The sequence below is a fragment of the Bolinopsis microptera genome, chromosome 13, assembly GCF_026151205.1.
Source record: "Bolinopsis microptera isolate Bmic1 chromosome 13, MBARI_Bmic_1.0, whole genome shotgun sequence".
NCBI lineage: Eukaryota > Metazoa > Ctenophora > Tentaculata > Lobata > Bolinopsidae > Bolinopsis > Bolinopsis microptera.
The window spans coordinates 4,181,006-4,205,002 of NC_087084.1; the positions used below are offsets into that span (position 1 = coordinate 4,181,006).

General features: G+C 48.3%; 1 protein-coding gene across 3 annotated transcripts in view; it reads right to left on the reverse strand.

Annotated features, from left to right (window-relative positions):
- The window catches only part of LOC134825085 (uncharacterized), a 32,572-nt gene that overhangs the window by 2,967 nt on the left and 5,608 nt on the right, over window positions 1–23,997 (reverse strand). For all 3 annotated transcript variants that reach the window (XM_063837214.1, XM_063837215.1, XM_063837213.1), the window contains 7 exons: window positions 23,903–23,992; window positions 23,468–23,583; window positions 21,840–21,928; window positions 21,446–21,587; window positions 8,751–8,937; window positions 8,417–8,526; window positions 8,145–8,269 (listed from right to left, as the gene is read on the reverse strand). In XM_063837214.1, coding sequence (XP_063693284.1) covers window positions 8,145–8,269; window positions 8,417–8,526; window positions 8,751–8,937; window positions 21,446–21,587; window positions 21,840–21,928; window positions 23,468–23,583; window positions 23,903–23,992 — 859 coding nt within the window. The remainder of the gene's footprint in view (window positions 1–8,144; window positions 8,270–8,416; window positions 8,527–8,750; window positions 8,938–21,445; window positions 21,588–21,839; window positions 21,929–23,467; window positions 23,584–23,902; window positions 23,993–23,997) is intronic.

Below are 23,997 nucleotides of genomic sequence, written 5' to 3' on the forward strand. Positions count from 1 at the left end.
TCGGGGGAGGGGAGCTACTTACTTGGGATCTTGAGGCTTGAACCCGGAGTTCTGTTCCACTAGCAGTCGGGGGAGGGAGCTACTTACTTGGGATCTTGAGGCTTGAAACCCGGAGTTCTGTTCCACTAGCAGTCGGGGGAGGGAGCTACTTACTTGGGATCTTGAGGCTTGAACCCGGAGTTCTGTTCCACTAGCAGTCGGGGGAGCGGAGCTTCTTACTTGGGATCTTGAGGCTTGAACCCGGAGTTCTGTTCCACTAGCAGTCGGGGGAGGGGAGCTACTTACTGGGATCTTGAGGCTTGAACCGGAGTTCTGTTCCACTAGCAGTCGGGGGAGGGGAGCTACTTACTTGGGATCTTGAGGCTTGAACCCGGAGTTCTGTTCCACTAGCAGTCGGGGGAGCGGAGCTACTTACTTGGGATCTTGAGGCTTGAACCCGGAGTTCTGTTCCACTAGCAGTCGGGGGAGGGGAGCTACTTACTTGGGATCTTGAGGCTTGAACCCGGAGTGTCTGTTCCACTAGCAGTCGGGGGAGCGGAGCTACTTACTTGGGATCTTGAGGCTTGAACCCGGAGTTCTGTTCCACTAGCAGTCGGGGGGGGGGGAGCTACTTACTTGGGATCTTGAGGCTTGAACCCGGAGTTCTGTTCCACTAGCAGTCGGGGGATGCGGAGCTACTTACTTGGGATCTGAGGCTTGAACCGGAGTTCTGTTCCACTAGCAGTCGGGGAGAGGGAGCTACTTACTTGGGATCTTGAGGCTTGAACCCGGAGTTCTGTTCCACTAGCAGTCGGGGGAGGGGAGCTACTTATTGGGATCTTGAGGCTTGAACCCGGAGTTCTGTTCCACTAGCAGTCGGGGGAGCGGAGCTACTTACTTGGGATCTTGAGGCTTGAACCCGGAGTTCTGTTCCACTAGCAGTCGGGGGAGGGGAGTACTTACTTGGGATCTTGAGGCTTGAACCCGGAGTTCTGTTCCACTAGCAGTCGGGGGAGGGGAGCTACTTACTTGGGATCTTGAGGCTTGAACCCGGAGTTCTGTTCCACTAGCAGTCGGGGGAGGGGAGCTACTTACTTGATCTTGAGGCTTTGAACCCGGAGTTCTGTTCCACTAGCAGTCGGGGGAGGGGAGCTACTTACTTGGATCTTGAGGCTTGAACCCCGGAGTTCTGTTCCACTAGCAGTCGGGGGAGGGGAGCTACTTACTTGGGATCTTGAGGCTTGAACCCGGAGTTCTGTTCCACTAGCAGTCGGGGGAGGGGAGCTACTTACTTGGGATCTTGAGGCTTGAACCCGGAGTTCTGTTCCACTAGCAGTGGGGGAGGGGAGCTACTTACTTGGGATCTTGAGGCTTGAACCGGAGTTCTGTTCCACTAGCAGTCGGGGGGAGGGGAGCTACTTACTTGGGATCTTGAGGCTTGAACCGGAGTTCTGTTCCACTAGCAGTCGGGGACGGAGCTACTTACTTGGGATCTTGAGGCTTGAACCCGGAGTTCTGTTCCACTAGCAGTCGGGGGAGCGGAGCTACTTACTTGGGATCTTAGGTTGCCCCGGGGAGTTCTTTTTTCCACAAAGCGTGGGGGAGGGGGATTATTATTGGGACCCTTGGGCTAAAACCCCGGAGTTCTTTTCCCACTACCCGTGGGGGGGGGGGAGCTTTTTATTTTGGGATCTTAAAGGTTAAAACCCGGGGAGTTCTGTTCCACTAGCGGGGGGGGGGAAAGGGGGTACTTATTTGGGATCGGGGAGGCTTGAACCGGAGTTCTGTTCCACTAGCGTGGGGGGGGGGGGGGGAGCACTTATTGGGACCCTGGGGCTTAAACCCCGGAGTTTGTTCCACTAGCAGTGGGGGGGGGGGGGGCCTATTTTGGGATTTTGGGTTTAAAACCCGGATTTTAATTTCCTTGGTTGGGGTGGGGAGCTACTTATTTGGGGGATCTTGGGTTAAAAACCGGATTTCTTTTTTCCATTTGCAGTCGGGGGGAGGGGAGCTACTTATTGGGATCTTGAGGCTTGAACCCGGAGTTCTGTTTCCACTAGCAGTCGGGGGAGCGGGAGCTACTTCTTGGGATCTTGAGGCTTGAACCCGGAGTTTCTGTTCCATAGCAGTCGGGGAGGGGAGCTACTACTTGGGATCTTGAGGCTTGAACCCGGAGTTCTGTTCCCCTAGCAGTCGGGGAGGCGGAGCTACTTTTTGGGGATCTGAGGTTTAAACCCCGGGTTCGGTTCCCATTTAGCGTCGGGGGAGGGGTGTCCCTTATTGGGATTTGGGTTTTGAACCCGGAGTTTTGTTCCATTTGAGGGGGGAGGGGAGTATTTATTTGGGGACCCTTGAGGTTTAAAACCGGAGTTTTTTCCCCTTAGAAAGTGGGGGGAGCGGGCAAATTTATTTTGGGATCTTGAGGCTTAAACCCCGGAGTTTTTCACTAGCATTTGGGGGGGAGGGGAGCAAATTATTGGGGATTTGAGGCTTAAACCCCGGGTTCTGTTAACTAGCAGTCGGGGGGGGGAGCTATTTTAATTGGGATCTTAAAGGCTTGCCCCGGGTTTCTGTTCCATTTAGCAGTCGGGGGGGGGGGGGGGGGGGGGGGGGGGGGGGGGGGGGGGGTTTTGGGGGGGGGGGAGGGGGGGGGGTTTTTAAAATTTGGGATTTTGAGGTTAAAACCCCGGAGTTCTTTTCCATAGCAGTCGGGGGAGCGGGGGACTTATTTGGGGGATCTTGGGTTAAACCCCGGGGGGTTCTGTTCCACTAGCAGTCGGGGGGGGGGAGCTACTTATTTGGGATCTTGGGGGCTTAAACCCCGGGGGTTCTTTTCCCATTTGGAAAAAGTCGGGGGGCGGAGCTACGACGGGGATTTTGGGGGGTTTGGGAAACCGGATTTTTCTTTTCCCACTAGCGTGGGGGGAAGGGGAGTACTTACTGGGTTTGAGGCTTAAACCCCGGGATTTCTGTTCACAGCAGTCGGGGGAGGGGAGCTACTTTTTTTTTGGGATCTTGAGGTTAAACCGGATTTTCTTTTCCCAACTACCCGTGGGGGAGCGGGCTCTTACTTGGGTTTGGGCTTAAACCCCGGAGTTCTGTTCCCTAGGTCGGGGGGGGGGGGAGCTCTTACTTGGGATTTTTGAGGCTTCCCCCCGGAGTTTTTTCCCATAGCAGTGGGGGGGGGAGCTATTTACTTGGGATTTGAGGGGGGGGGGGGGGGGGGGATTTAACCCATTTGGTTCTTGCGGTTGGGGGTTCCATATTGGGGGAGGGGAGTTTATCTTATTGGGGAAATTTGAGGCTAAAACCCCGGAGTTTGTTCCAAAGCAGTGGGGAGCGGGCTATTAAATTTGGGATTTTGAGGCTTGAAACCCGGAGTTTTTTTCCCATAGCAGTCGGGGGGGGGAGTATTTAAATTGGGGACCCTTGAGGCTTGAACCGGCCTTTTTCATTTGCCAGTGGGGGGGGGTCTTTTTTTTAAATTGGACCCTTGAGGCCTTGAACCCGGGTTCTGCCCCCATAGCGTCGGGGGGGGGAGCTATTTAATTGGGGAACTTGAGGTTAAACCCCGGGTTTGTTCCATTGCGGGGGGGGGGGGAGTATTTTTATTGGGGATTTTGAGGCTTAAAACCCGGGTTTTTCTGTTCCACTAGCAGTCGGGGGAGGGGAGCTACTTACTTGGGATCTTGAGGCTTGAACCCGGAGTTCTGTTCCACTAGCAGTCGGGGGGGGGGGCTACTTACTTGGGATCTTGAGGCTTGAACCCGGAGTTCTGTTCCACTAGCAGTCGGGGGAGCGGGAGCTACTTACTTGGGATCTTGAGGCTTGAACCCGGAGTTCTGTTCCACTAGCAGTCGGGGGAGCGGAGCTACTTACTTGGGATCTTGAGGCTTGAACCCGGAGTTCTGTTCCACTAGCAGTCGGGGGAGGGGAGTACTTACTTGGGATCTTGAGGCTTGAACCCGGAGTTCTGTTCCACTAGCAGTCGGGGAGGGGAGCTACTTACTTGGGATCTTGAGGCTTTGAACCCGGAGTTCTGTTCACTAGCAGTCGGGGGAGGAGGGAGCTACTTACTTGGATCTGAGGCTTGAACCCGGAGTTCTGTTCACTAGCAGTCGGGGGAGGGGAGCTACTTACTTGGGATCTTGAGGCTTGAACCCGGAGTTCTGTTCCACTAGCAGTCGGGGGAGCGGAGCTACTTACTTGGGATCTTGAGGCTTGAACCCGGAGTTCTGTTCCACTAGCAGTCGGGGGAGCGGAGCTACTTACTTGGGATCTTGAGGCTTGAACCGGAGTTCTGTTCCACTAGCAGTCGGGGGGAGGGGGAGCTACTTACTTGGGATCTGAGGCTTGAACCCGGAGTTCTGTTCCACTAGCAGTCGGGGGAGCGGATGCTACTTACTTGGGATCTTGAGGCTTGAACCCGGAGTTCTGTTCACTAGCAGTCGGGGGAGCGAGCTACTTTACTTGGGATCTGAGGCTTGAACCCGGAGTTCGGTTCACTAGCAGTCGGGGGGAGGGGAGCTACTTACTTGGGATCTTGAGGATTGAACCCCGGAGTTCTGTTCCACTAGCAGTCGGGGGAGGGGAGCTACTTACTTGGGATCCTGAGGCTTGAACCCGGAGTTCTGTTCCACTAGCAGTCGGGGGGAGCGGAGCTACTTACTTGGGATCTTGAGGCTTGAACCGGAGTTCTGTTCCACTAGCAGTCGGGGGAGGGGAGCTACTTACTTGGGATCTGAGGCTTGAACCCGGAGTTCTGTTCCACTAGCAGTCGGGGGAGCGGAGCTACTTACTTGGGATCTTGAGGCTTGAACCGGAGTTCTGTTCCACTAGCAGTCGGGGGAGGGGAGCTACTTACTTGGGATCTTGAGGCTTGAACCGGAGTTCTGTTCCACTAGCAGTCGGGGGAGGGGAGCTACTTACTTGGGATCCTTGAGGCTTGAACCCGGAGTTCTGTTCCACTAGCAGTCGGGGGGAGGGGGAGCAAATTACTTGGGATCTTGAGGCTTGAACCCGGAGTTCTGTTCCACTAGCAGTCGGGGGAGGGGAGGCTACTTACTTGGGATCTTGAGGCTTGAACCCGGAGTTCTGTTCCACTAGCAGTCGGGGGAGGGGAGCTACTTACTAGGGATCTTGAGGCTTGAACCGGAGTTCTGTTCCACTAGCAGTCGGGGGGAGCGGAGCTACTTACTTGGGATCTTGAGGCTTGAACCCGGAGTTCTGTTCCACTAGCAGTCGGGGGAGGGGAGCTACTTACTTGGGATCTGAGGCTTGAACCCCGGAGTTCTGTTCCACTAGCAGTCGGGGGAGGGAGCTACTTACTTGGGATCTTGAGGCTTGAACCCGGAGTTCTGTTCCCACTAGCAGTCGGGGGAGCGGAGCTACTTACTTGGGATCTTGAGGCTTGAACCCGGAGTTCTGTTCCACTAGCAGTCGGGGGAGGGGAGCTACTTACTTGGGATCTTGAGGCTTGAACCCGGAGTTCTGTTCCACTAGCAGTCGGGGGAGGGGAGCTACTTACTTGGGATCTTGAGGCTTGAACCCGGAGTTCTGTTCCACTAGCAGTCGGGGGAGGGGAGCTACTTACTTGGGATCTTGAGGCTTGAACCCGGAGTTCTGTTCCACTAGCAGTCGGGGGGAGGGGAGCTACTTACTTGGGATCTTGAGGCTTGAACCGGAGTTCTGTTCCACTAGCAGTCGGGGGAGGGAGCTACTTACTTGGGATCTTGAGGCTTGAACCCGGAGTTCTGTTCCACTAGCAGTCGGGGGGAGGGAGCTACTTACTTGGGATCTTGAGGCTTGAACCCGGAGTTCTGTTCCACTAGCAGTCGGGGGAGCGGAGCTACTTACTTGGGATCTTGAGGCTTGAACCCGGAGTTCTGTTCCACTAGCAGTCGGGGGAGGGGAGCTACTTACTTGGGATCTTGAGGCTTGAACCCGGAGTTCTGTTCCACTAGCAGTCGGGGGAGGGGAGCTACTTACTTGGGATCTTGAGGCTTGAACCCGGAGTTCTGTTCCACTAGCAGTCGGGGGAGGGGAGCTACTTACTTGGGATCTTGAGGCTTGAACCCGGAGTTCTGTTCCACTAGCAGTCGGGGGAGGGGAGCTACTTACTTGGGATCTTGAGGCTTGAACCCGGAGTTCTGTTCCACTAGCAGTCGGGGGAGGGGAGCTACTTACTTGGGATCTTGAGGCTTGAACCCGGAGTTCTGTTCCACTAGCAGTCGGGGGAGGGGAGCTACTTACTTGGGATCTTGAGGCTTGAACCCGGAGTTCTGTTCCACTAGCAGTCGGGGGAGGGGAGCTACTTACTTGGGATCTTGAGGCTTGAACCCGGAGTTCTGTTCCACTAGCAGTCGGGGGAGGGGAGCTACTTACTTGGGATCTTGAGGCTTGAACCCGGAGTTCTGTTCCACTAGCAGTCGGGGGAGGGGAGCTACTTACTTGGGATCTTGAGGCTTGAACCCGGAGTTCTGTTCCACTAGCAGTCGGGGGAGGGGAGCTACTTACTTGGGATCTTGAGGCTTGAACCCGGAGTTCTGTTCCACTAGCAGTCGGGGGAGGGGAGCTACTTACTTGGGATCTTGAGGCTTGAACCCGGAGTTCTGTTCCACTAGCAGTCGGGGGAGGGGAGCTACTTACTTGGGATCTTGAGGCTTGAACCCGGAGTTCTGTTCCACTAGCAGTCGGGGGAGGGGAGCTACTTACTTGGGATCTTGAGGCTTGAACCCGGAGTTCTGTTCCACTAGCAGTCGGGGGAGGGGAGCTACTTACTTGGGATCTTGAGGCTTGAACCCGGAGTTCTGTTCCACTAGCAGTCGGGGGAGGGGAGCTACTTACTTGGGATCTTGAGGCTTGAACCCGGAGTTCTGTTCCACTAGCAGTCGGGGGAGGGGAGCTACTTACTTGGGATCTTGAGGCTTGAACCCGGAGTTCTGTTCCACTAGCAGTCGGGGGAGGGGAGCTACTTACTTGGGATCTTGAGGCTTGAACCCGGAGTTCTGTTCCACTAGCAGTCGGGGGAGGGGAGCTACTTACTTGGGATCTTGAGGCTTGAACCCGGAGTTCTGTTCCACTAGCAGTCGGGGGAGGGGAGCTACTTACTTGGGATCTTGAGGCTTGAACCCGGAGTTCTGTTCCACTAGCAGTCGGGGGGGGGAGCTACTTACTTGGGATCTTGAGGCTTGAACCCGGAGTTCTGTTCCACTAGCAGTCGGGGGAGCGGAGCTACTTACTTGGGATCTTGAGGCTTGAACCCGGAGTTCTGTTCCACTAGCAGTCGGGGGAGGGGAGCTACTTACTTGGGATCTTGAGGCTTGAACCCGGAGTTCTGTTCCACTAGCAGTCGGGGGAGGGGAGCTACTTACTTGGGATCTTGAGGCTTGAACCCGGAGTTCTGTTCCACTAGCAGTCGGGGGAGCGGAGCTACTTACTTGGGATCTTGAGGCTTGAACCCGGAGTTCTGTTCCACTAGCAGTCGGGGGAGGGGAGCTACTTACTTGGGATCTTGAGGCTTGAACCCGGAGTTCTGTTCCACTAGCAGTCGGGGGAGGGGAGCTACTTACTTGGGATCTTGAGGCTTGAACCCGGAGTTCTGTTCCACTAGCAGTCGGGGGAGGGGAGCTACTTACTTGGGATCTTGAGGCTTGAACCCGGAGTTCTGTTCCACTAGCAGTCGGGGGAGGGGAGCTACTTACTTGGGATCTTGAGGCTTGAACCCGGAGTTCTGTTCCACTAGCAGTCGGGGGAGGGGAGCTACTTACTTGGGATCTTGAGGCTTGAACCCGGAGTTCTGTTCCACTAGCAGTCGGGGGAGGGGAGCTACTTACTTGGGATCTTGAGGCTTGAACCCGGAGTTCTGTTCCACTAGCAGTCGGGGGAGGGGAGCTACTTACTTGGGATCTTGAGGCTTGAACCCGGAGTTCTGTTCCACTAGCAGTCGGGGGAGGGGAGCTACTTACTTGGGATCTTGAGGCTTGAACCCGGAGTTCTGTTCCACTAGCAGTCGGGGGAGCGGAGCTACTTACTTGGGATCTTGAGGCTTGAACCCGGAGTTCTGTTCCACTAGCAGTCGGGGGAGGGGAGCTACTTACTTGGGATCTTGAGGCTTGAACCCGGAGTTCTGTTCCACTAGCAGTCGGGGGAGGGGAGCTACTTACTTGGGATCTTGAGGCTTGAACCCGGAGTTCTGTTCCACTAGCAGTCGGGGGAGGGGAGCTACTTTGGAGTAAGGACGGCTCAGTCCCAGTCTCGTTATATCTTCGTATTTCACTGTATCTACCTTCTGTAACGGTATACATGTTTATTTAAAATTGGGATATTCCAAAATCAACTGTATAAAATCTTAGGTTACCAAAAGGTTTCTGGCGAAGTAATTGTTTTTCCGGTTTCTTAATTAATTGATATGATGATTATTAAGAAAGCTTCAAACCGAAAGCATTTTGTCTCCAGGGACGGGTGTCTTAGATCCCTCCCTCATTCCCTTGTTCGGGGATGTTGAACCTGATGACGTCATCACGATACTCTTAGACCTTGAGATATCTGAAATATTGCTATTTTAATTTACGTTATAAACAAATGAATTTAATGGTCCAATAATAATATAGTGCTGTTATCACATGTTTTTAATTACAAAAAAGGAAATATCATTTTGCTCATCACTTTTTTCCAAAAAATGTTATCAAATTTGACAAAACCGTTACCAATTTTCAAACCCTAACCCACATTTACAAATCAGAACGAAGACCACAAACAACCACACAAACCTGGAAGTTTGGTACTCTTTTCAGGGTTAGTCTTACTGAGAACCCTTCTCCTGTGTTCCCTGATAGAATTACCCTGCACAGCGGACACCAGAGCGTCTGAAACAGGCACATTAGGACTGAGTCGGGTCACTTCCTCCAAGAGGGCAACGTCCTCGTGGGTTTCAACCAGTAGCTGGCTTACTCCTGACTGTTGGAATAGGTTATTAGTGTGGGTTTCAACCAGTAGCTGCTTACTCCTGACTGTTGGAATATGTTATTAGTGTGGGTCTCAACCAGTAGCTGGCTTACTCCTGACTGTGGGAATAGGTATTAGTGTGGGTCTCAATCAGTAGCTGACTTACTCCTGACTGTTGGAATAGGTTATTAGTGTGGGTCTCAACCAGTAGCTGGCTTACTCCTGACTGTTGGAATAGGTTATTAGTGGTGGGTCTCAACCAGTAGCTGGCCTTACTCCTGACTGTTGGGATAGGTTATTAGTATGGGTCTCAACCAGTAGCTAGCTTACTCCTGACTGTTGGAATAGGTTATTAGTGTGGGTTTCAACCAGTAGCTGGCTTACTCCTGACTGTTGGAATAGGTTATTAGTGTGGGTCTCAACCTGTAGCTGGCTTACTCCTGACTGTGGGATAGGTTATTATAGTGTGGGTCTCAACCAGTAGTTGGCCTTACTCCTGACTGTTGGTATAGGTTATTAGTGTGGGTCTCAACCCAGTAGCTGGCTTACTCCTGACTGTTGGAATAGGTTATTAGTGTGGGTCTCAACCAGTAGCTGGCTTACTCCTGACTGTTGGATAGGTTATTAGTATGGGTCTCAAGCAGTAGCTGGCTTACTCCTGACTGTTGGAATAGGTTATTAGTATGGGTCTCAACCAGTAGCTGGCTTACTCCTGACTGTTGGAATAGGTTATTAGTGTGGGTCTCAATCAGTAGCTGGCTTACTCCTGACTGTTGGAATAGGTTATTAGTGTGGGTCTCAACCAGTAGCTGGCTTACTCCTGACTGTTGGGATAGGTTATTAGTGTGGGTACTCAACCAGTAGCTGGCTTACTCCTGACTGTTGGAATAGGTTTTATAGTGTGGGTCTCAACCAGTAGCTGGCTTACTCCTGACTGTTGGGATAGGTTATTAGTGTGGGGTCTCAACCAGTAGCTGGCTTACTCTGACTGTTGGAATAGGTTATTCTAGTGTGGGTCTCAACCAGTAGCTGGCTTACTCCTGACTGTTGGGATAGGTATTATAGTGTGGATTCAACCAGTAGTTGGCTTACTCCTGACTGTTGGAATAGGTTATTAGTGTGGGTCTCAACCAGTAGCTGGCTTACTCCTGACTGTTGGAATAGGTGATTAATGTGGGTCTCAACCAGTAGCTGGCTTACTCCTGACTGTTGGAATAGGTTATTAGTGTGGGTCTCAACCAGTAGCTGGCTTACTCCTGACTGTTGCGATAGGTTATTAGTGTGGGTCTCAACCAGTAGCTGGCTTACTCCTGGACTGTTGGAATAGGTTATTAGTGTGGGTCTCAACCAGTTAGCTGGCTTACTCCTGACTGTTGGGATAGGTTATTAGTATGGGTCTCAACCAGTAGCTGGCTTACTCTGACTGTTGGAATAGGTTATTAGTGTGGGTCCTCAACCAGTAGCTGGCTTACTCCTGACTGTTGGGATAGGTTATTAGTATGGGTCTCAATCAGTAGCTGGCTTACTCCTGACTGTTGGAATAGGTTATTAGTGTGGGTCTCAAACAGTAGCTGGCTTACTCCTGACTGTTGGAATAGGTTATTAGTGTGGTCTCAACCAGTAGCTGGCTTACTCCTGACTGTTGGAATAGGTTATTAGTGTGGGTCTCAACCAGTAGCTGCTTACTCCTGACTGTTGGAATAGGTTCTTAGTGTGGGTCTCAACCAGTAGATGGCTTACTCCTGACTGTTGGGATAGGTTATTAGTATGGGTCTCAATCAGTAGCTGGCTTACTCCTGACTGTTGGAATAGGTTATTAGTGTGGGTCTCAACCAGTAGCTGGCTTACTCCTGACTGTTGGGATAGGTTATTAGTATGGGTCTCAATCAGTAGCTGGCTTACTCCTGACTGTTGGAATAGGTTATTAGTGTGGGTCTCAACCAGTAGCTGGCTTACTCCTGACTGTTGGGATAGGTTATTATAGTGTGGGTCTCAACCAGTAGCTGACTTACTCCTGACTGTTGGAATAGGTTATTAGTGTGGGTCTCAACCAGTAGCTGGCTTACTCCTGACTGTTGGAATAGGGTATTAGTGTGGGTCTCAACCAGTAGCTGGCTTACTCCTGACTGTTGGGATAGGTTATTAGTATGGGTTTCAACCAGTAGCTGGCTTACTTCTGACTGTTGGAATAGGTGATTAATGTGGGTCTCAACCAGTAGCTGGCTTACTCCTGACTGTTGGAATAGGTTATTAGTGTGGGTCTCAACCAGTAGCTGGCTTACTCCTGACTGTTGGAATAGGTTATTAGTGTGGGTCTCAACCAGTAGCTGGCTTACTCCTGACTGTTGGAATAGGTTATTAGTGTGGGTCTCAACCAGTAGCTGGCTTACTCCTGACTGTTGGAATAGGTTATTAGTGTGGGTCTCAACCAGTAGCTGGCTTACTCCTGACTGTTGGAATAGGTTATTAGTGTGGGTCTCAACCAGTAGCTGGCTTACTCCTGACTGTTGGAATAGGTTATAGTGTGGGTCTCAACCAGTAGCTGGCTAACTCCTGACTGTTGGAATAGGTTATTAGTGTGGGTCTCAATCAGTAGCTGGCTTACTCCTGACTGTTGGGATAGGTTATTAGTGTGGGTCTCAACCAGTAGCTGGCTTACTCCTGACTGTTGGAATAGGTTATTATAGTGTGGGTCTCAACCAGTAGCTGGCTTACTCCTGACTGTTGGAATAGGTTATTAGTGTGGGTCTCAACCAGTAGCTGGCTTACTCCTGACTGTTCGAATAGGTATTATAGTGTGGGTCTCAACCAGTAGCTGGCTTACTCCTGACTGTTGGAATAGGTTATTAGTGTGGGTCTCAACCAGTAGCTGGCTTACTCCTGACTGTTGGAATAGGTTATTAGTGTGGGTCTCAACCAGTAGCTGGCTTACTCCTGACTGTTGGAATAGGTTATTATAGTGTGGGTCTCAACCAGTAGCTGGCTTACTCCTGACTGTTGGAATAGGTTATTAGTGTGGGTCTCAACCAGTAGCTGACTTACTCCTGACTGTTGGAATAGGTTATTAGTGTGGGTCTCAACCAGTAGCTGGCTTACTCCTGACTGTTGGAATAGGTTATTAGTGTGGGTCTCAACCAGTAGCTGGCTTACTCCTGACTGTTGGGATAGGTTATTAGTGTGGGTCTCAACCAGTAGCTGGCTTACTCCTGACTGTTGGGATAGGTTATTAGTATGGGTCTCAAGCAGTAGCTGGCTTACTCCTGACTGTTGGAATAGGTTATTAGTGTGGGTCTCAACCAGTAGCTGGCTTACTCCTGACTGTTGGGATAGGTTATTATAGTGTGGATCTCAACCAGTAGTTGGCTTACTCCTGACTGTTGGAATAGGTTATTAGTGTGGGTCTCAACAGTAGCTGGCTTACTCCTGACTGTTGGAATAGGTGATTAATGTGGGTCTCAACCAGTAGCTGGCTTACTCCTGACTGTTGGGATAGGTTATTAGTATGGGTCTCAAGCAGTAGCTGGCTTACTCCTGACTGTTGGAATAGGTTATTAGTGTGGGTCTCAACCAGTAGCTGGCTTACTCCTGACTGTTGCGATAGGTTATTAGTGTGGGTCTCAACCAGTAGCTGGCTTACTCCTGACTGTTGGAATAGGTTATTAGTGTGGGTCTCAACCAGTAGCTGGCTTACTCCTGACTGTTGGGATAGGTTATTAGTATGGGTCTCAATCAGTAGCTGGCTTACTCCTGACTGTTGGAATAGGTTATTGGTATGGGTCTCAACCAGTAGCTGGCTTACTCTGACTGTTGGAATAGGTTATTAGTGTGGGTCTCAACCAGTAGCTGGCTTACTCCTGACTGTTGGGATAGGTTATTAGTGTGGGTCTCAACCAGTAGCTGGCTTACTCCTGACTGTTGGGATAGGTTATTAGTGTGGGTCTCAACCAGTAGCTGGCTTACTCCTGACTGTTGGAATAGGTTATTAGTGTGGGTCTCAACCAGTAGCTGGCTTACTCCTGACTGTTGGAATAGGTTATTAGTGTGGGTCTCAATCAGTAGCTGGCTTACTCCTGACTGTTGGATAGGTTATTAGTGGTGGTCTCAACCAGTAGCTGGCTTACTCCTGACTGTTGGGATAGGTTATTATAGTGTGGGTCTCAACCAGTAGTTGGCTTACTCCTGACTGTTGGAATAGGTTATTAGTGTGGGTCTCAACCAGTAGCTGGCTTACTCCTGACTGTTGGAATAGGTTATTAGTGTGGGTCTCAACCAGTAGCTGGCTTACTCCTGACTGTTGGGATAGGTTATTAGTATGGGTCTCAAGCAGTAGCTGGCTTACTCCTGACTGTTGGGATAGGTTATTATAGTGTGGATCTCAACCAGTAGTTGGCTTACTCCTGACTGTTGGAATAGGTTATTAGTGTGGGTCTCAACCAGTAGCTGGCTTACTCCTGACTGTTGGAATAGGTGATTAATGTGTGTCTCAACCAGTAGCTGGCTTACTCCTGACTGTTGGAATAGGTTATTAGTGTGGGTCTCAACCAGTAGCTGGCTTACTCCTGACTGTTGCGATAGGTTATTAGTGTGGGTCTCAACCAGTAGCTGGCTTACTCCTGACTGTTGGAATAGGTTATTAGTGTGGGTCTCAACCAGTAGCTGGCTTACTCCTGACTGTTGGGATAGGTTATTAGTATGGGTCTCAAGCAGTAGCTGGCTTACTCCTGACTGTTGGAATAGGTTATTAGTGTGGGTCTCAACCAGTAGCTGGCTTACTCCTGACTGTTGGGATAGGTTATTAGTGTGGGTCTCAACCAGTAGCTGGCTTACTCCTGACTGTTGGGATAGGTTATTAGTGTGGGTCTCAACCAGTAGCTGGCTTACTCCTGACTGTTGCGATAGGTTATTAGTGTGGGTCTCAACCAGTAGCTGGCTTACTCCTGACTGTTGGAATAGGTTATTATAGTGTGGGTCTCAACCAGTAGCTGGCTTACTCCTGACTGTTGGAATAGGTTATTAGTGTGGGTTTCAACCAGTAGCTGGCTTACTCCTGACTGTTGGAATAGGTTATTAGTGTGGGTCTCAACCAGTAGCTGGCTTACTCCTGACTGTTGGGATAGGTTATTAGTATGGGTCTCAATCAGTAGCTGGCTTACTCCTGACTGTTGGAATAGGTTATTGGTATGGGTCTCAACCAGTAGCTGGCTTACTCCTGACTGTTGGAATAGGTTATTAGTGTGGGTCTCAATCAGTAGCTGGCTTACTCCTGACTGTTGGAATAGGTTATTAGTGGTGGTCTCAACCAGTAGCTGGCTTACTCCTGACTGTTGGGATAGGTTATTATAGTGTGGGTCTCAACCAGTAGTTGGCTTACTCCTGACTGTTGGAATAGGTTATTAGTGTGGGTCTCAACCAGTAGCTGGCTTACTCCTGACTGTTGGAATAGGTAATTAGTGTGGGTCTCAACCAGTAGCTGGCTTACTCCTGACTGTTGGGATAGGTTATTAGTATGGGTCTCAAGCAGTAGCTGGCTTACTCCTGACTGTTGGGATAGGTTATTATAGTGTGGATCTCAACCAGTAGTTGGCTTACTCCTGACTGTTGGAATAGGTTATTAGTGTGGGTCTCAACCAGTAGCTGGCTTACTCCCGACTGTTGGAATAGGTGATTAATGTGGGTCTCAACCAGTAGCTGGCTTACTCCTGACTGTTGGAATAGGTTATTAGTGTGGGTCTCAACCAGTAGCTGGCTTACTCCTGACTGTTGCGATAGGTTATTAGTGTGGGTCTCAACCAGTAGCTGGCTTACTCCTGACTGTTGGAATAGGTTATTAGTGTGGGTCTCAACAGTAGCTGGCTTACTCCTGACTGTTGGGATAGGTTATTAGTATGGGTCTCAAGCAGTAGCTGGCTTACTCCTGACTGTTGGAATAGGTATTAGTGTGGGTCTCAACCAGTAGCTGGCTTACTCCTGACTGTTGGGATAGGTTATTAGTGTGGGTCTCAACCAGTAGCTGGCTTACTCCTGACTGTTGGGATAGGTTATTAGTGTGGGTCTCAACCAGTAGCTGGCTTACTCCTGACTGTTGCGATAGGTTATTAGTGTGGGTCTCAACCAGTAGCTGGCTTACTCCTGACTGTTGGAATAGGTTATTATAGTGTGGGTCTCAACCAGTAGCTGGCTTACTCCTGACTGTTGGAATAGGTTATTAGTGTGGGTTTCAACCAGTAGCTGGCTTACTCCTGACTGTTGGAATAGGTTATTAGTGTGGGTCTCAAGCAGTAGCTGGCTTACTCCTGACTGTTGGAATAGGTTATTAGTGTGGGTCTCAACCAGTAGCTGGCTTACTCCTGACTGTTGGGATAGGTTATTATAGTGTGGATCTCAACCAGTAGTTGGCTTACTCCTGACTGTTGGAATAGGTTATTAGTGTGGGTCTCAACCAGTAGCTGGCTTACTCCTGACTGTTGCGATAGGTTATTAGTGTGGGTCTCAACCAGTAGCTGGCTTACTCCTGACTGTTGGAATAGGTTATTTAGTGTGGGTCTCAACCAGTAGCTGGCTTACTCCTGACTGTTGGGATAGGTTATTAGTATGGGTCTCAATCAGTAGCTGGCTTACTCCTGACTGTTGGAATAGGTTATTGGTATGGGTCTCAACCAGTAGCTGGCTTACTCCTGACTGTTGGAATAGGTTATTAGTGTGGGTCTCAATCAGTAGCTGGCTTACTCCTGACTGTTGGAATAGGTTATTAGTGGTGGTCTCAACCAGTAGCTGGCTTACTCCTGACTGTTGGGATAGGTTATTATAGTGTGGGTCTCAACCAGTAGTTGGCTTACTCCTGACTGTTGGAATAGGTTATTAGTGTGGGTCTCAACCAGTAGCTGGCATACTCCTGACTGTTGGAATAGGTTATTAGTATGGGTCTCAATCAGTAGCTGGCTTACTCCTGACTGTTGGAATAGGTTATTAGTGTGGGTCTCAACCAGTAGCTGGCTTACTCCTGACTGTTGGGATAGGTTATTAGTGTGGGTCTCAATCAGTAGCTGGCTTACTCCTGACTGTTGGGATAGGTTATTATAGTGTGGGTCTCAATCAGTAGCTGGCTTACTTCTGACTGTTGGGATAGGTTATTATAGTGTGGATCTCAACCAGTAGTTGGCTTACTCCTGACTGTTGGAATAGGTTATTAGTGTGGGTCTCAACCAGTAGCTGGCTTACTCCCGACTGTTGGAATAGGTGATTAATGTGGGTCTCAACCAGTAGCTGGCTTACTCCTGACTGTTGGAATAGGTTATTAGTGTGGGTCTCAACCAGTAGCTGGCTTACTCCTGACTGTTGCGATAGGTTATTAGTGTGGGTCTCAACCAGTAGCTGGCTTACTCCTGACTGTTGGAATAGGTTATTAGTGTGGGTCTCAACCAGTAGCTGGCTTACTCCTGACTGTTGGGATAGGTTATTAGTGTGGGTCTCAAGCAGTAGCTGGCTTACTCTGACTGTTGGATAGGTTATTAGTGTGGGTCTCAACCAGTAGCTGGCTTACTCCTGACTGTTGGGATAGGTTATTAGTGTGGGTCTCAACCAGTAGCTGGCTTACTCCTGACTGTTGGGATAGGTTATTAGTATGGGTCTCAAGCAGTAGCTGGCTTACTCCTGACTGTTGGAATAGGTTATTAGTGTGGGTCTCAACCAGTAGCTGGCTTACTCCTGACTGTTGGGATAGGTTATTATAGTGTGGATCTCACCAGTAGTTGGCTTACTCCTGACTGTTGGAATAGGTTATTAGTGTGGGTCTCAACCAGTAGCTGGCTTACTCCTGACTGTTGGAATAGGTGATTAATGTGGGTCTCAACAGTAGCTGGCTTACTCCTGACTGTTGGAATAGGTTATTAGTGTGGGTCTCAACCAGTAGCTGGCTTACTCCTGACTGTTGCGATAGGTTATTAGTGTGGGTCTCAACCAGTAGCTGGCTTACTCCTGACTGTTGGAATAGGTTATTAGTGTGGGTCTCAACCAGTAGCTGGCTTACTCCTGACTGTTGGGATAGGTTATTAGTGTGGGTCTCAACAGTAGCTGGCTTACTCCTGACTGTTGGAATAGGTTATTAGTGTGGGTCTCAACCAGTAGCTGACTTACTCCTGACTGTTGGAATAGGTTATTAGTGTGGGTCTCAACCAGTAGCTGGCTTACTCCTGACTGTTGGAATAGGTTATTAGTGTGGGTCTCAACCAGTAGCTGGCTTACTCCTGACTGTTGGGATAGGTTATTAGTATGGGTCTCAACCAGTAGCTGGCTTACTCCTGACTGTTGGAATAGGTGATTAATGTGGGTCTCAACCAGTAGCTGGCTTACTCCTGACTGTTGGAATAGGTTATTAGTGTGGGTCTCAACCAGTAGCTGGCTTACTCCTGACTGTTGGAATAGGTTATTAGTGTGGGTCTCAACCAGTAGCTGGCTTACTCCTGACTGTTGGAATAGGTTATTAGTGTGGGTCTCAACCAGTAGCTGGCTTACTCCTGACTGTTGGAATAGGTTATTAGTGTGGGTCTCAACCAGTAGCTGGCTTACTCCTGACTGTTGGAATAGGTTATTAGTGTGGGTCTCAACCAGTAGCTGGCTTACTCCTGACTGTTGGAATAGGTTATTAGTGTGGGTCTCAACCAGTAGCTGGCTTACTCCTGACTGTTGGGATAGGTTATTATAGTGTGGGTCTCAACCAGTAGTTGGCTTACTCCTGACTGTTGGAATAGGTTATTATAGTGTGGATCTCAACCAGTAGTTGGCTTACTCCTGACTGTTGGAATAGGTTATTAGTGTGGGTCTCAACCAGTAGCTGGCTTACTCCTGACTGTTGCGATAGGTTATTAGTGTGGGTCTCAACCAGTAGCTGGCTTACTCCTGACTGTTGGAATAGGTTATTAGTGTGGGTCTCAACCAGTAGCTGGCTTACTCCTGACTGTTGGATAGGTTATTAGTATGGGTCTCAATCAGTAGCTGGCTTACTCCTGACTGTTGGAATAGGTTATTAGGTATGGGTCTCAACCAGTAGCTGGCTTACTCCTGACTGTTGGAATAGGTTATTAGTGTGGGTCTCAATCAGTAGCTGGCTTACTCCTGACTGTTGGAATAGGTTATTAGTGTGGTCTCAACCAGTAGCTGGCTTACTCCTGACTGTTGGGATAGGTTATATAGTGTGGGTCTCAACAGTAGCTGGCTTACTCCTGACTGTTGGAATAGGTATTAGTGTGGGTCTCAACCAGTAGCTGGCTTACTCCTGACTGTTGGAATAGGTTATTAGTGTGGGTCTCAACCAGTAGCTGGCTTACTCCTGACTGTTGGAATAGGTTATTAGTGTGGGTCTCAATCAGTAGCTGGCTTACTCCTGACTGTTGGGATAGGTTATTATAGTGTGGGTCTCAACCAGTAGCTGGCTTACTCCTGACTGTTGGATAGGTTATTATAGTGTGGATCTCAACCAGTAGTTGGCTTACTCCTGACTGTTGGAATAGGTTATTAGTGTGGGTCTCAACCAGTAGCTGGCTTACTCCTGACTGTTGGAATAGGTTATTAGTGTGGGTCTCAACCAGTAGCTGGCTTACTCCTGACTGTTGGAATAGGTTATTAGTGTGGGTCTCAACCAGTAGCTGGCTTACTCCTGACTGTTGGATAGGTTATTAGTGTGGGTCTCAACCAGTAGCTGGCTTACTCCTGACTGTTGGAATAGGTTATTAGTGTGGGTCTCAACCAGTAGCTGGCTTACTCCTGACTGTTGGAATAGGTTATTAGTGTGGGTCTCAACCAGTAGCTGGCTTACTCCTGACTGTTGGAATAGGTTATTAGTGTGGGTCTCAACCAGTAGCTGGCTTACTCCTGACTGTTGGATAGGTTATTAGTGTGGGTCTCAACCAGTAGCTGGCTTACTCCTGACTGTTGGAATAGGTTATTAGTGTGGGTCTCAACCAGTAGCTGGCTTACTCCTGACTGTTGGATAGGTTATTAGTGTGGGTCTCAACCAGTAGCTGGCTTACTCCTGACTGTTGGGAATAGGTTATTAGTGTGGGTCTCAACCAGTAGCTGGCTTACTCCTGACTGTTGGAATAGGTTATTAGTGTGGGTCTCAACCAGTAGCTGGCTTACTCCTGACTGTTGGAATAGGTTATTAGTGTGGGTCTCAACCAGTAGCTGGCTTACTCCTGACTGTTGGAATAGGTTATTAGTGTGGGTCTCAACCAGTAGCTGGCTTACTCCTGACTGTTGGAATAGGTTATTAGTGTGGGTCTCAACCAGTAGCTGGCTTACTCCTGACTGTTGGAATAGGTTATTAGTGTGGGTCTCAACCAGTAGCTGGCTTACTCCTGACTGTTGGAATAGGTTATTAGTGTGGGTCTCAACCAGTAGCTGGCTTACTCCTGACTGTTGGAATAGGTTATTAGTGTGGGTCTCAACCAGTAGCTGGCTTACTCCTGACTGTTGGAATAGGTTATTAGTGTGGGTCTCAACCAGTAGCTGGCTTACTCCTGACTGTTGGAATAGGTTATTAGTGTGGGTCTCAACCAGTAGCTGGCTTACTCCTGACTGTTGGAATAGGTTATTAGTGTGGGTCTCAACCAGTAGCTGGCTTACTCCTGACTGTTGGAATAGGTTATTAGTGTGGGTCTCAACCAGTAGCTGGCTTACTCCTGACTGTTGGAATAGGTTATTAGTGTGGGTCTCAACCAGTAGCTGGCTTACTCCTGACTGTTGGAATAGGTTATTAGTGTGGGTCTCAACCAGTAGCTGGCTTACTCCTGACTGTTGGAATAGGTTATTAGTGTGGGTCTCAACCAGTAGCTGGCTTACTCCTGACTGTTGGAATAGGTTATTAGTGTGGGTCTCAACCAGTAGCTGGCTTACTCCTGACTGTTGGAATAGGTTATTAGTGTGGGTCTCAACCAGTAGCTGGCTTACTCCTGACTGTTGGAATAGGTTATTAGTGTGGGTCTCAACCAGTAGCTGGCTTACTCCTGACTGTTGGAATAGGTTATTAGTGTGGGTCTCAACCAGTAGCTGGCTTACTCCTGACTGTTGGAATAGGTTATTAGTGTGGGTCTCAACCAGTAGCTGGCTTACTCCTGACTGTTGGAATAGGTTATTAGTGTGGGTCTCAACCAGTAGCTGGCTTACTCCTGACTGTTGGAATAGGTTATTAGTGTGGGTCTCAACCAGTAGCTGGCTTACTCCTGACTGTTGGAATAGGTTATTAGTGTGGGTCTCAACCAGTAGCTGGCTTACTCCTGACTGTTGGAATAGGTTATTAGTGTGGGTCTCAACCAGTAGCTGGCTTACTCCTGACTGTTGGAATAGGTTATTAGTGTGGGTCTCAACCAGTAGCTGGCTTACTCCTGACTGTTGGAATAGGTTATTAGTGTGGGTCTCAACCAGTAGCTGGCTTACTCCTGACTGTTGGAATAGGTTATTAGTGTGGGTCTCAACCAGTAGCTGGCTTACTCCTGACTGTTGGAATAGGTTATTAGTGTGGGTCTCAACCAGTAGCTGGCTTACTCCTGACTGTTGGAATAGGTTATTAGTGTGGGTCTCAACCAGTAGCTGGCTTACTCCTGACTGTTGGAATAGGTTATTAGTGTGGGTCTCAACCAGTAGCTGGCTTACTCCTGACTGTTGGGATAGGTTATTAGTATGGGTCTCAATCAGTAGCTGGCTTACTCCTGACTGTTGGAATAGGTTATTAGTGTGGGTCTCAACCAGTAGCTGGCTTACTCCTGACTGTTGGAATAGGTTATTAGTGTGGGTCTCAACCAGTAGCTGGCTTACTCCTGACTGTTGGAATAGGTTATTAGTGTGGGTCTCAACCAGTAGCTGGCTTACTCCTGACTGTTGGAATAGGTTATTAGTATGGGTCTCAACCAGTAGCTGGCTTACTCCTGACTGTTGGGATAGGTTATTATAGTGTGGGTCTCAACCAGTAGCTGGCTTACTCCTGACTGTTGGAATAGGTTATTAGTGTGGGTCTCAACCAGTAGCTGGCTTACTCCTGACTGTTGGAATAGGTTATTAGTGTGTGTCTCAACCAGTAGCTGGCTTACTCCTGACTGTTGGAATAGGTTATTAGTATGAGTCTCAACCAGTAGCTGGCTTACTCCTGACTGTTGGAATAGGTTATTAGTGTGGGTCTCAACCAGTAGCTGGCTTACTCCTGACTGTTGGAATAGGTTATTGATGATCTTCTGTAGAGGTATTCATCCTATTTAGCTTTCATAAAATATGATGTTATGTTTGAGCTGGATGCATTAACCAGTTGCTCTGGTTCATATCCGACTACAAGAAATACAGCTGATTACAGTCAACAGTGTTGATGTTATATCGCCCGATGGTATAGCGGGCTCCCGCTATATCAGCGGGCTGTGAGAGCGGGCCGGGATATATCATGTCTTCTAACTAGCGGGCTGCACGGTCCTGCTGGCGCAAATATAGCCCGCTGGTGGATATATATATATATCATTGGTGACACATAATGTGTGCATACCTTGGTATAAGATAAAGATGCGATAGCAGTGGCAGCTGACTCCTGAACTCTAAGACTCCCTTCGTATAGAGCTTTTGTTAAAAAGTCAATTCCGTGTTTCACTACGTCATCAGCACACGATTTCAGCTTGCTCAGTGTAGCTCTGAAACAGGATGTGATCAGATGGAGTCATTTATCTTCCAGCTAAAATCAGTGCTTAATCCTGTTATCTGATCACAATAACTTCACGTAGAAACATCTACATGAAACTGTACTAAATAAAATAAAAATGTTTCTGGTGATCAAAAGTAATTAGAATCACAACCAGCCCAATTATAAATAAAATATAGGTTCAACCTATAAGTTTGTTAGTTTTTCGGAGGAATATTCTGCGATCGTAAAGATCTGTACTTACATGGAAATATAGGCTTCTATGTCGGGGTGTTCTAACATTTCCATTATCTTTGATGTTTTGTCTTTGCTGGATAAATTTCCCAGGATTATCTGGAGATACAAGAATCAATGTTTCCCGCATTAAGACAACGAATGAATTTTAAAATTCCGATAATAATTGAGGATACGCAGTATCTTTACCGATAGTTGAAATTCGACATCTAGCGTCATTTAGCGTCAGATGACGCTAGATGACGCTAGATAGCGATAGATAGCGCTAGATAGCGCTAGATAGCACTAAATAGCAATAAATAGCACTAGATAGCACTAGATAGCACTATAACGGGTGATGAATAAAAAATGGGACTACATGTTTTTTAGCCCTCAGATTCCACCTGAACAAAATTTTGATATTTTACCACAACCACCAGTTACTCTGAACGATACTCGAACAGTTTCCACCCCCATTTGATAAAATTGGTTGATCTTTGTCCCCGATAATGGTCTCGAACTAGGGGAGGGGTCCTATAAAAACTTTACAGTAAAGCTCTGTTCACAGAAGTCGCCTCACAGGTAGTTAAAGCTTCCATACCAAAAAATATTTAGCAGAGAGTATGCCGAATGTTATGCTTAAGACGAGGGTTCAACACCCATCAGCGTAGCTAAAACCAGTAAGAAGATATTTGAGCTCAAAACCACCTGAGGGGTAAAATTTTACCGTGTGAAAGATCGAGGCTAGGTCCACTATCGGCTTTAGCATGGTCTATAACGGTACCACGTAAAAATCAAAGTGCTTGAAGCCTTGCCAGGTGTTGTTCCTACAAGAAAATATCCCTAAGGGTGGAAGGTGGTTCGTTAGGATGGGGCTAGATCGTATTTTTCTGGGAAAACCACATCTTTATTTGCCATAAGGGCCAATTTCGTCCCAAAAGTTATCGACCAAAGTAAATTTTGACAATCTCAACCCATAGAGGACTTCTTTAGAGTCCTGGCAACACATGTACATGCCCGGAATATGGCTTACAAGCATACATGGGCCTTAGGGCACAAAAGAAGAGACTGCGCCAACACGATTTTAGGCCCAACTGTACAGACGGATTTTTGAGCTTGATGAAAGAAGCCCTCCTGAACCAATCAAAATGGGCTCATGGGCGCTTGTCATTGACCATACTCGTTTAAAATTGCCCGTTTTACAACGCTGTTTCATTGGTTTGAACCAAAAATAGTTTTATCGACACTAAAAAGACCCTTGAAAAAAGTCCCATTTTTTAGTCATCACCCGTTATAGCACAATGCCGCCAATTGCATGGCACCATTCCAATGTCATCATCTAGATGTCGCCCACAAAAAGGCCAGAAATTCTATGCAAATAGCTCTAGATAGCGTCATATAACGTCATCTAGCGTCATCTAGCGTCATCTAGCGCAATCTAGCGTCATCTAGCGCAATCTAGCGCAATCTAGCGCTAGATGACGTTAGATGTCGAATTTCAACTATCGGTAAAGAACCTTCATTTCTTCGTCGATATGCCCAGCACGTTATTTAAACGAGCGGAACGATAAATTTGATTTACCACACTGCTTTACTGAAAATAAAACGATGTCTTCGTGGCTTCATTTCCTAATTCCTAATCAAGTATTGAGCACTCACATTGAATAGAGAAACGGTAGTGTCATTCTCAAACCGGCATCTGAACCTGTACTTATCATTGTCCATAAGTAAGGCGTGGTATCTGAACATGCTGATAGCTCTTATTGCGTTCTGCACTGCGGAGAAGGGATTATCATTAAAGCAAGCTTCTAGTTTCGGGATAGTCTGTAGCAGACAAGCCCGATACTAATGCTTCTACAGACCTACACAAGTGGCACCCATTACGGTAACCACTAGTGCGGAGAAGGGATTATTAGATGAACGATAAAGTAAATGATTCGCTTATTGAATTGTACAGCAAGACATGCTCGACCCCAGATAGGATTGAGGGATAAACAAATGAAACTCAAAGTCTTACGAAATAACAAATAAATAAGCGGCTAGTTTATAATTTTACACGAAGAGTACTATAAGTAGGAAATTAACAGTCCTTACTTGATTGTTCGTTATGTTTACTCTGTTTCAAAAGTTCACCCTCTATGTCAATATCTAGTTCTGATAACCGTTTTTCTGTTATCGGATTCCCTGAA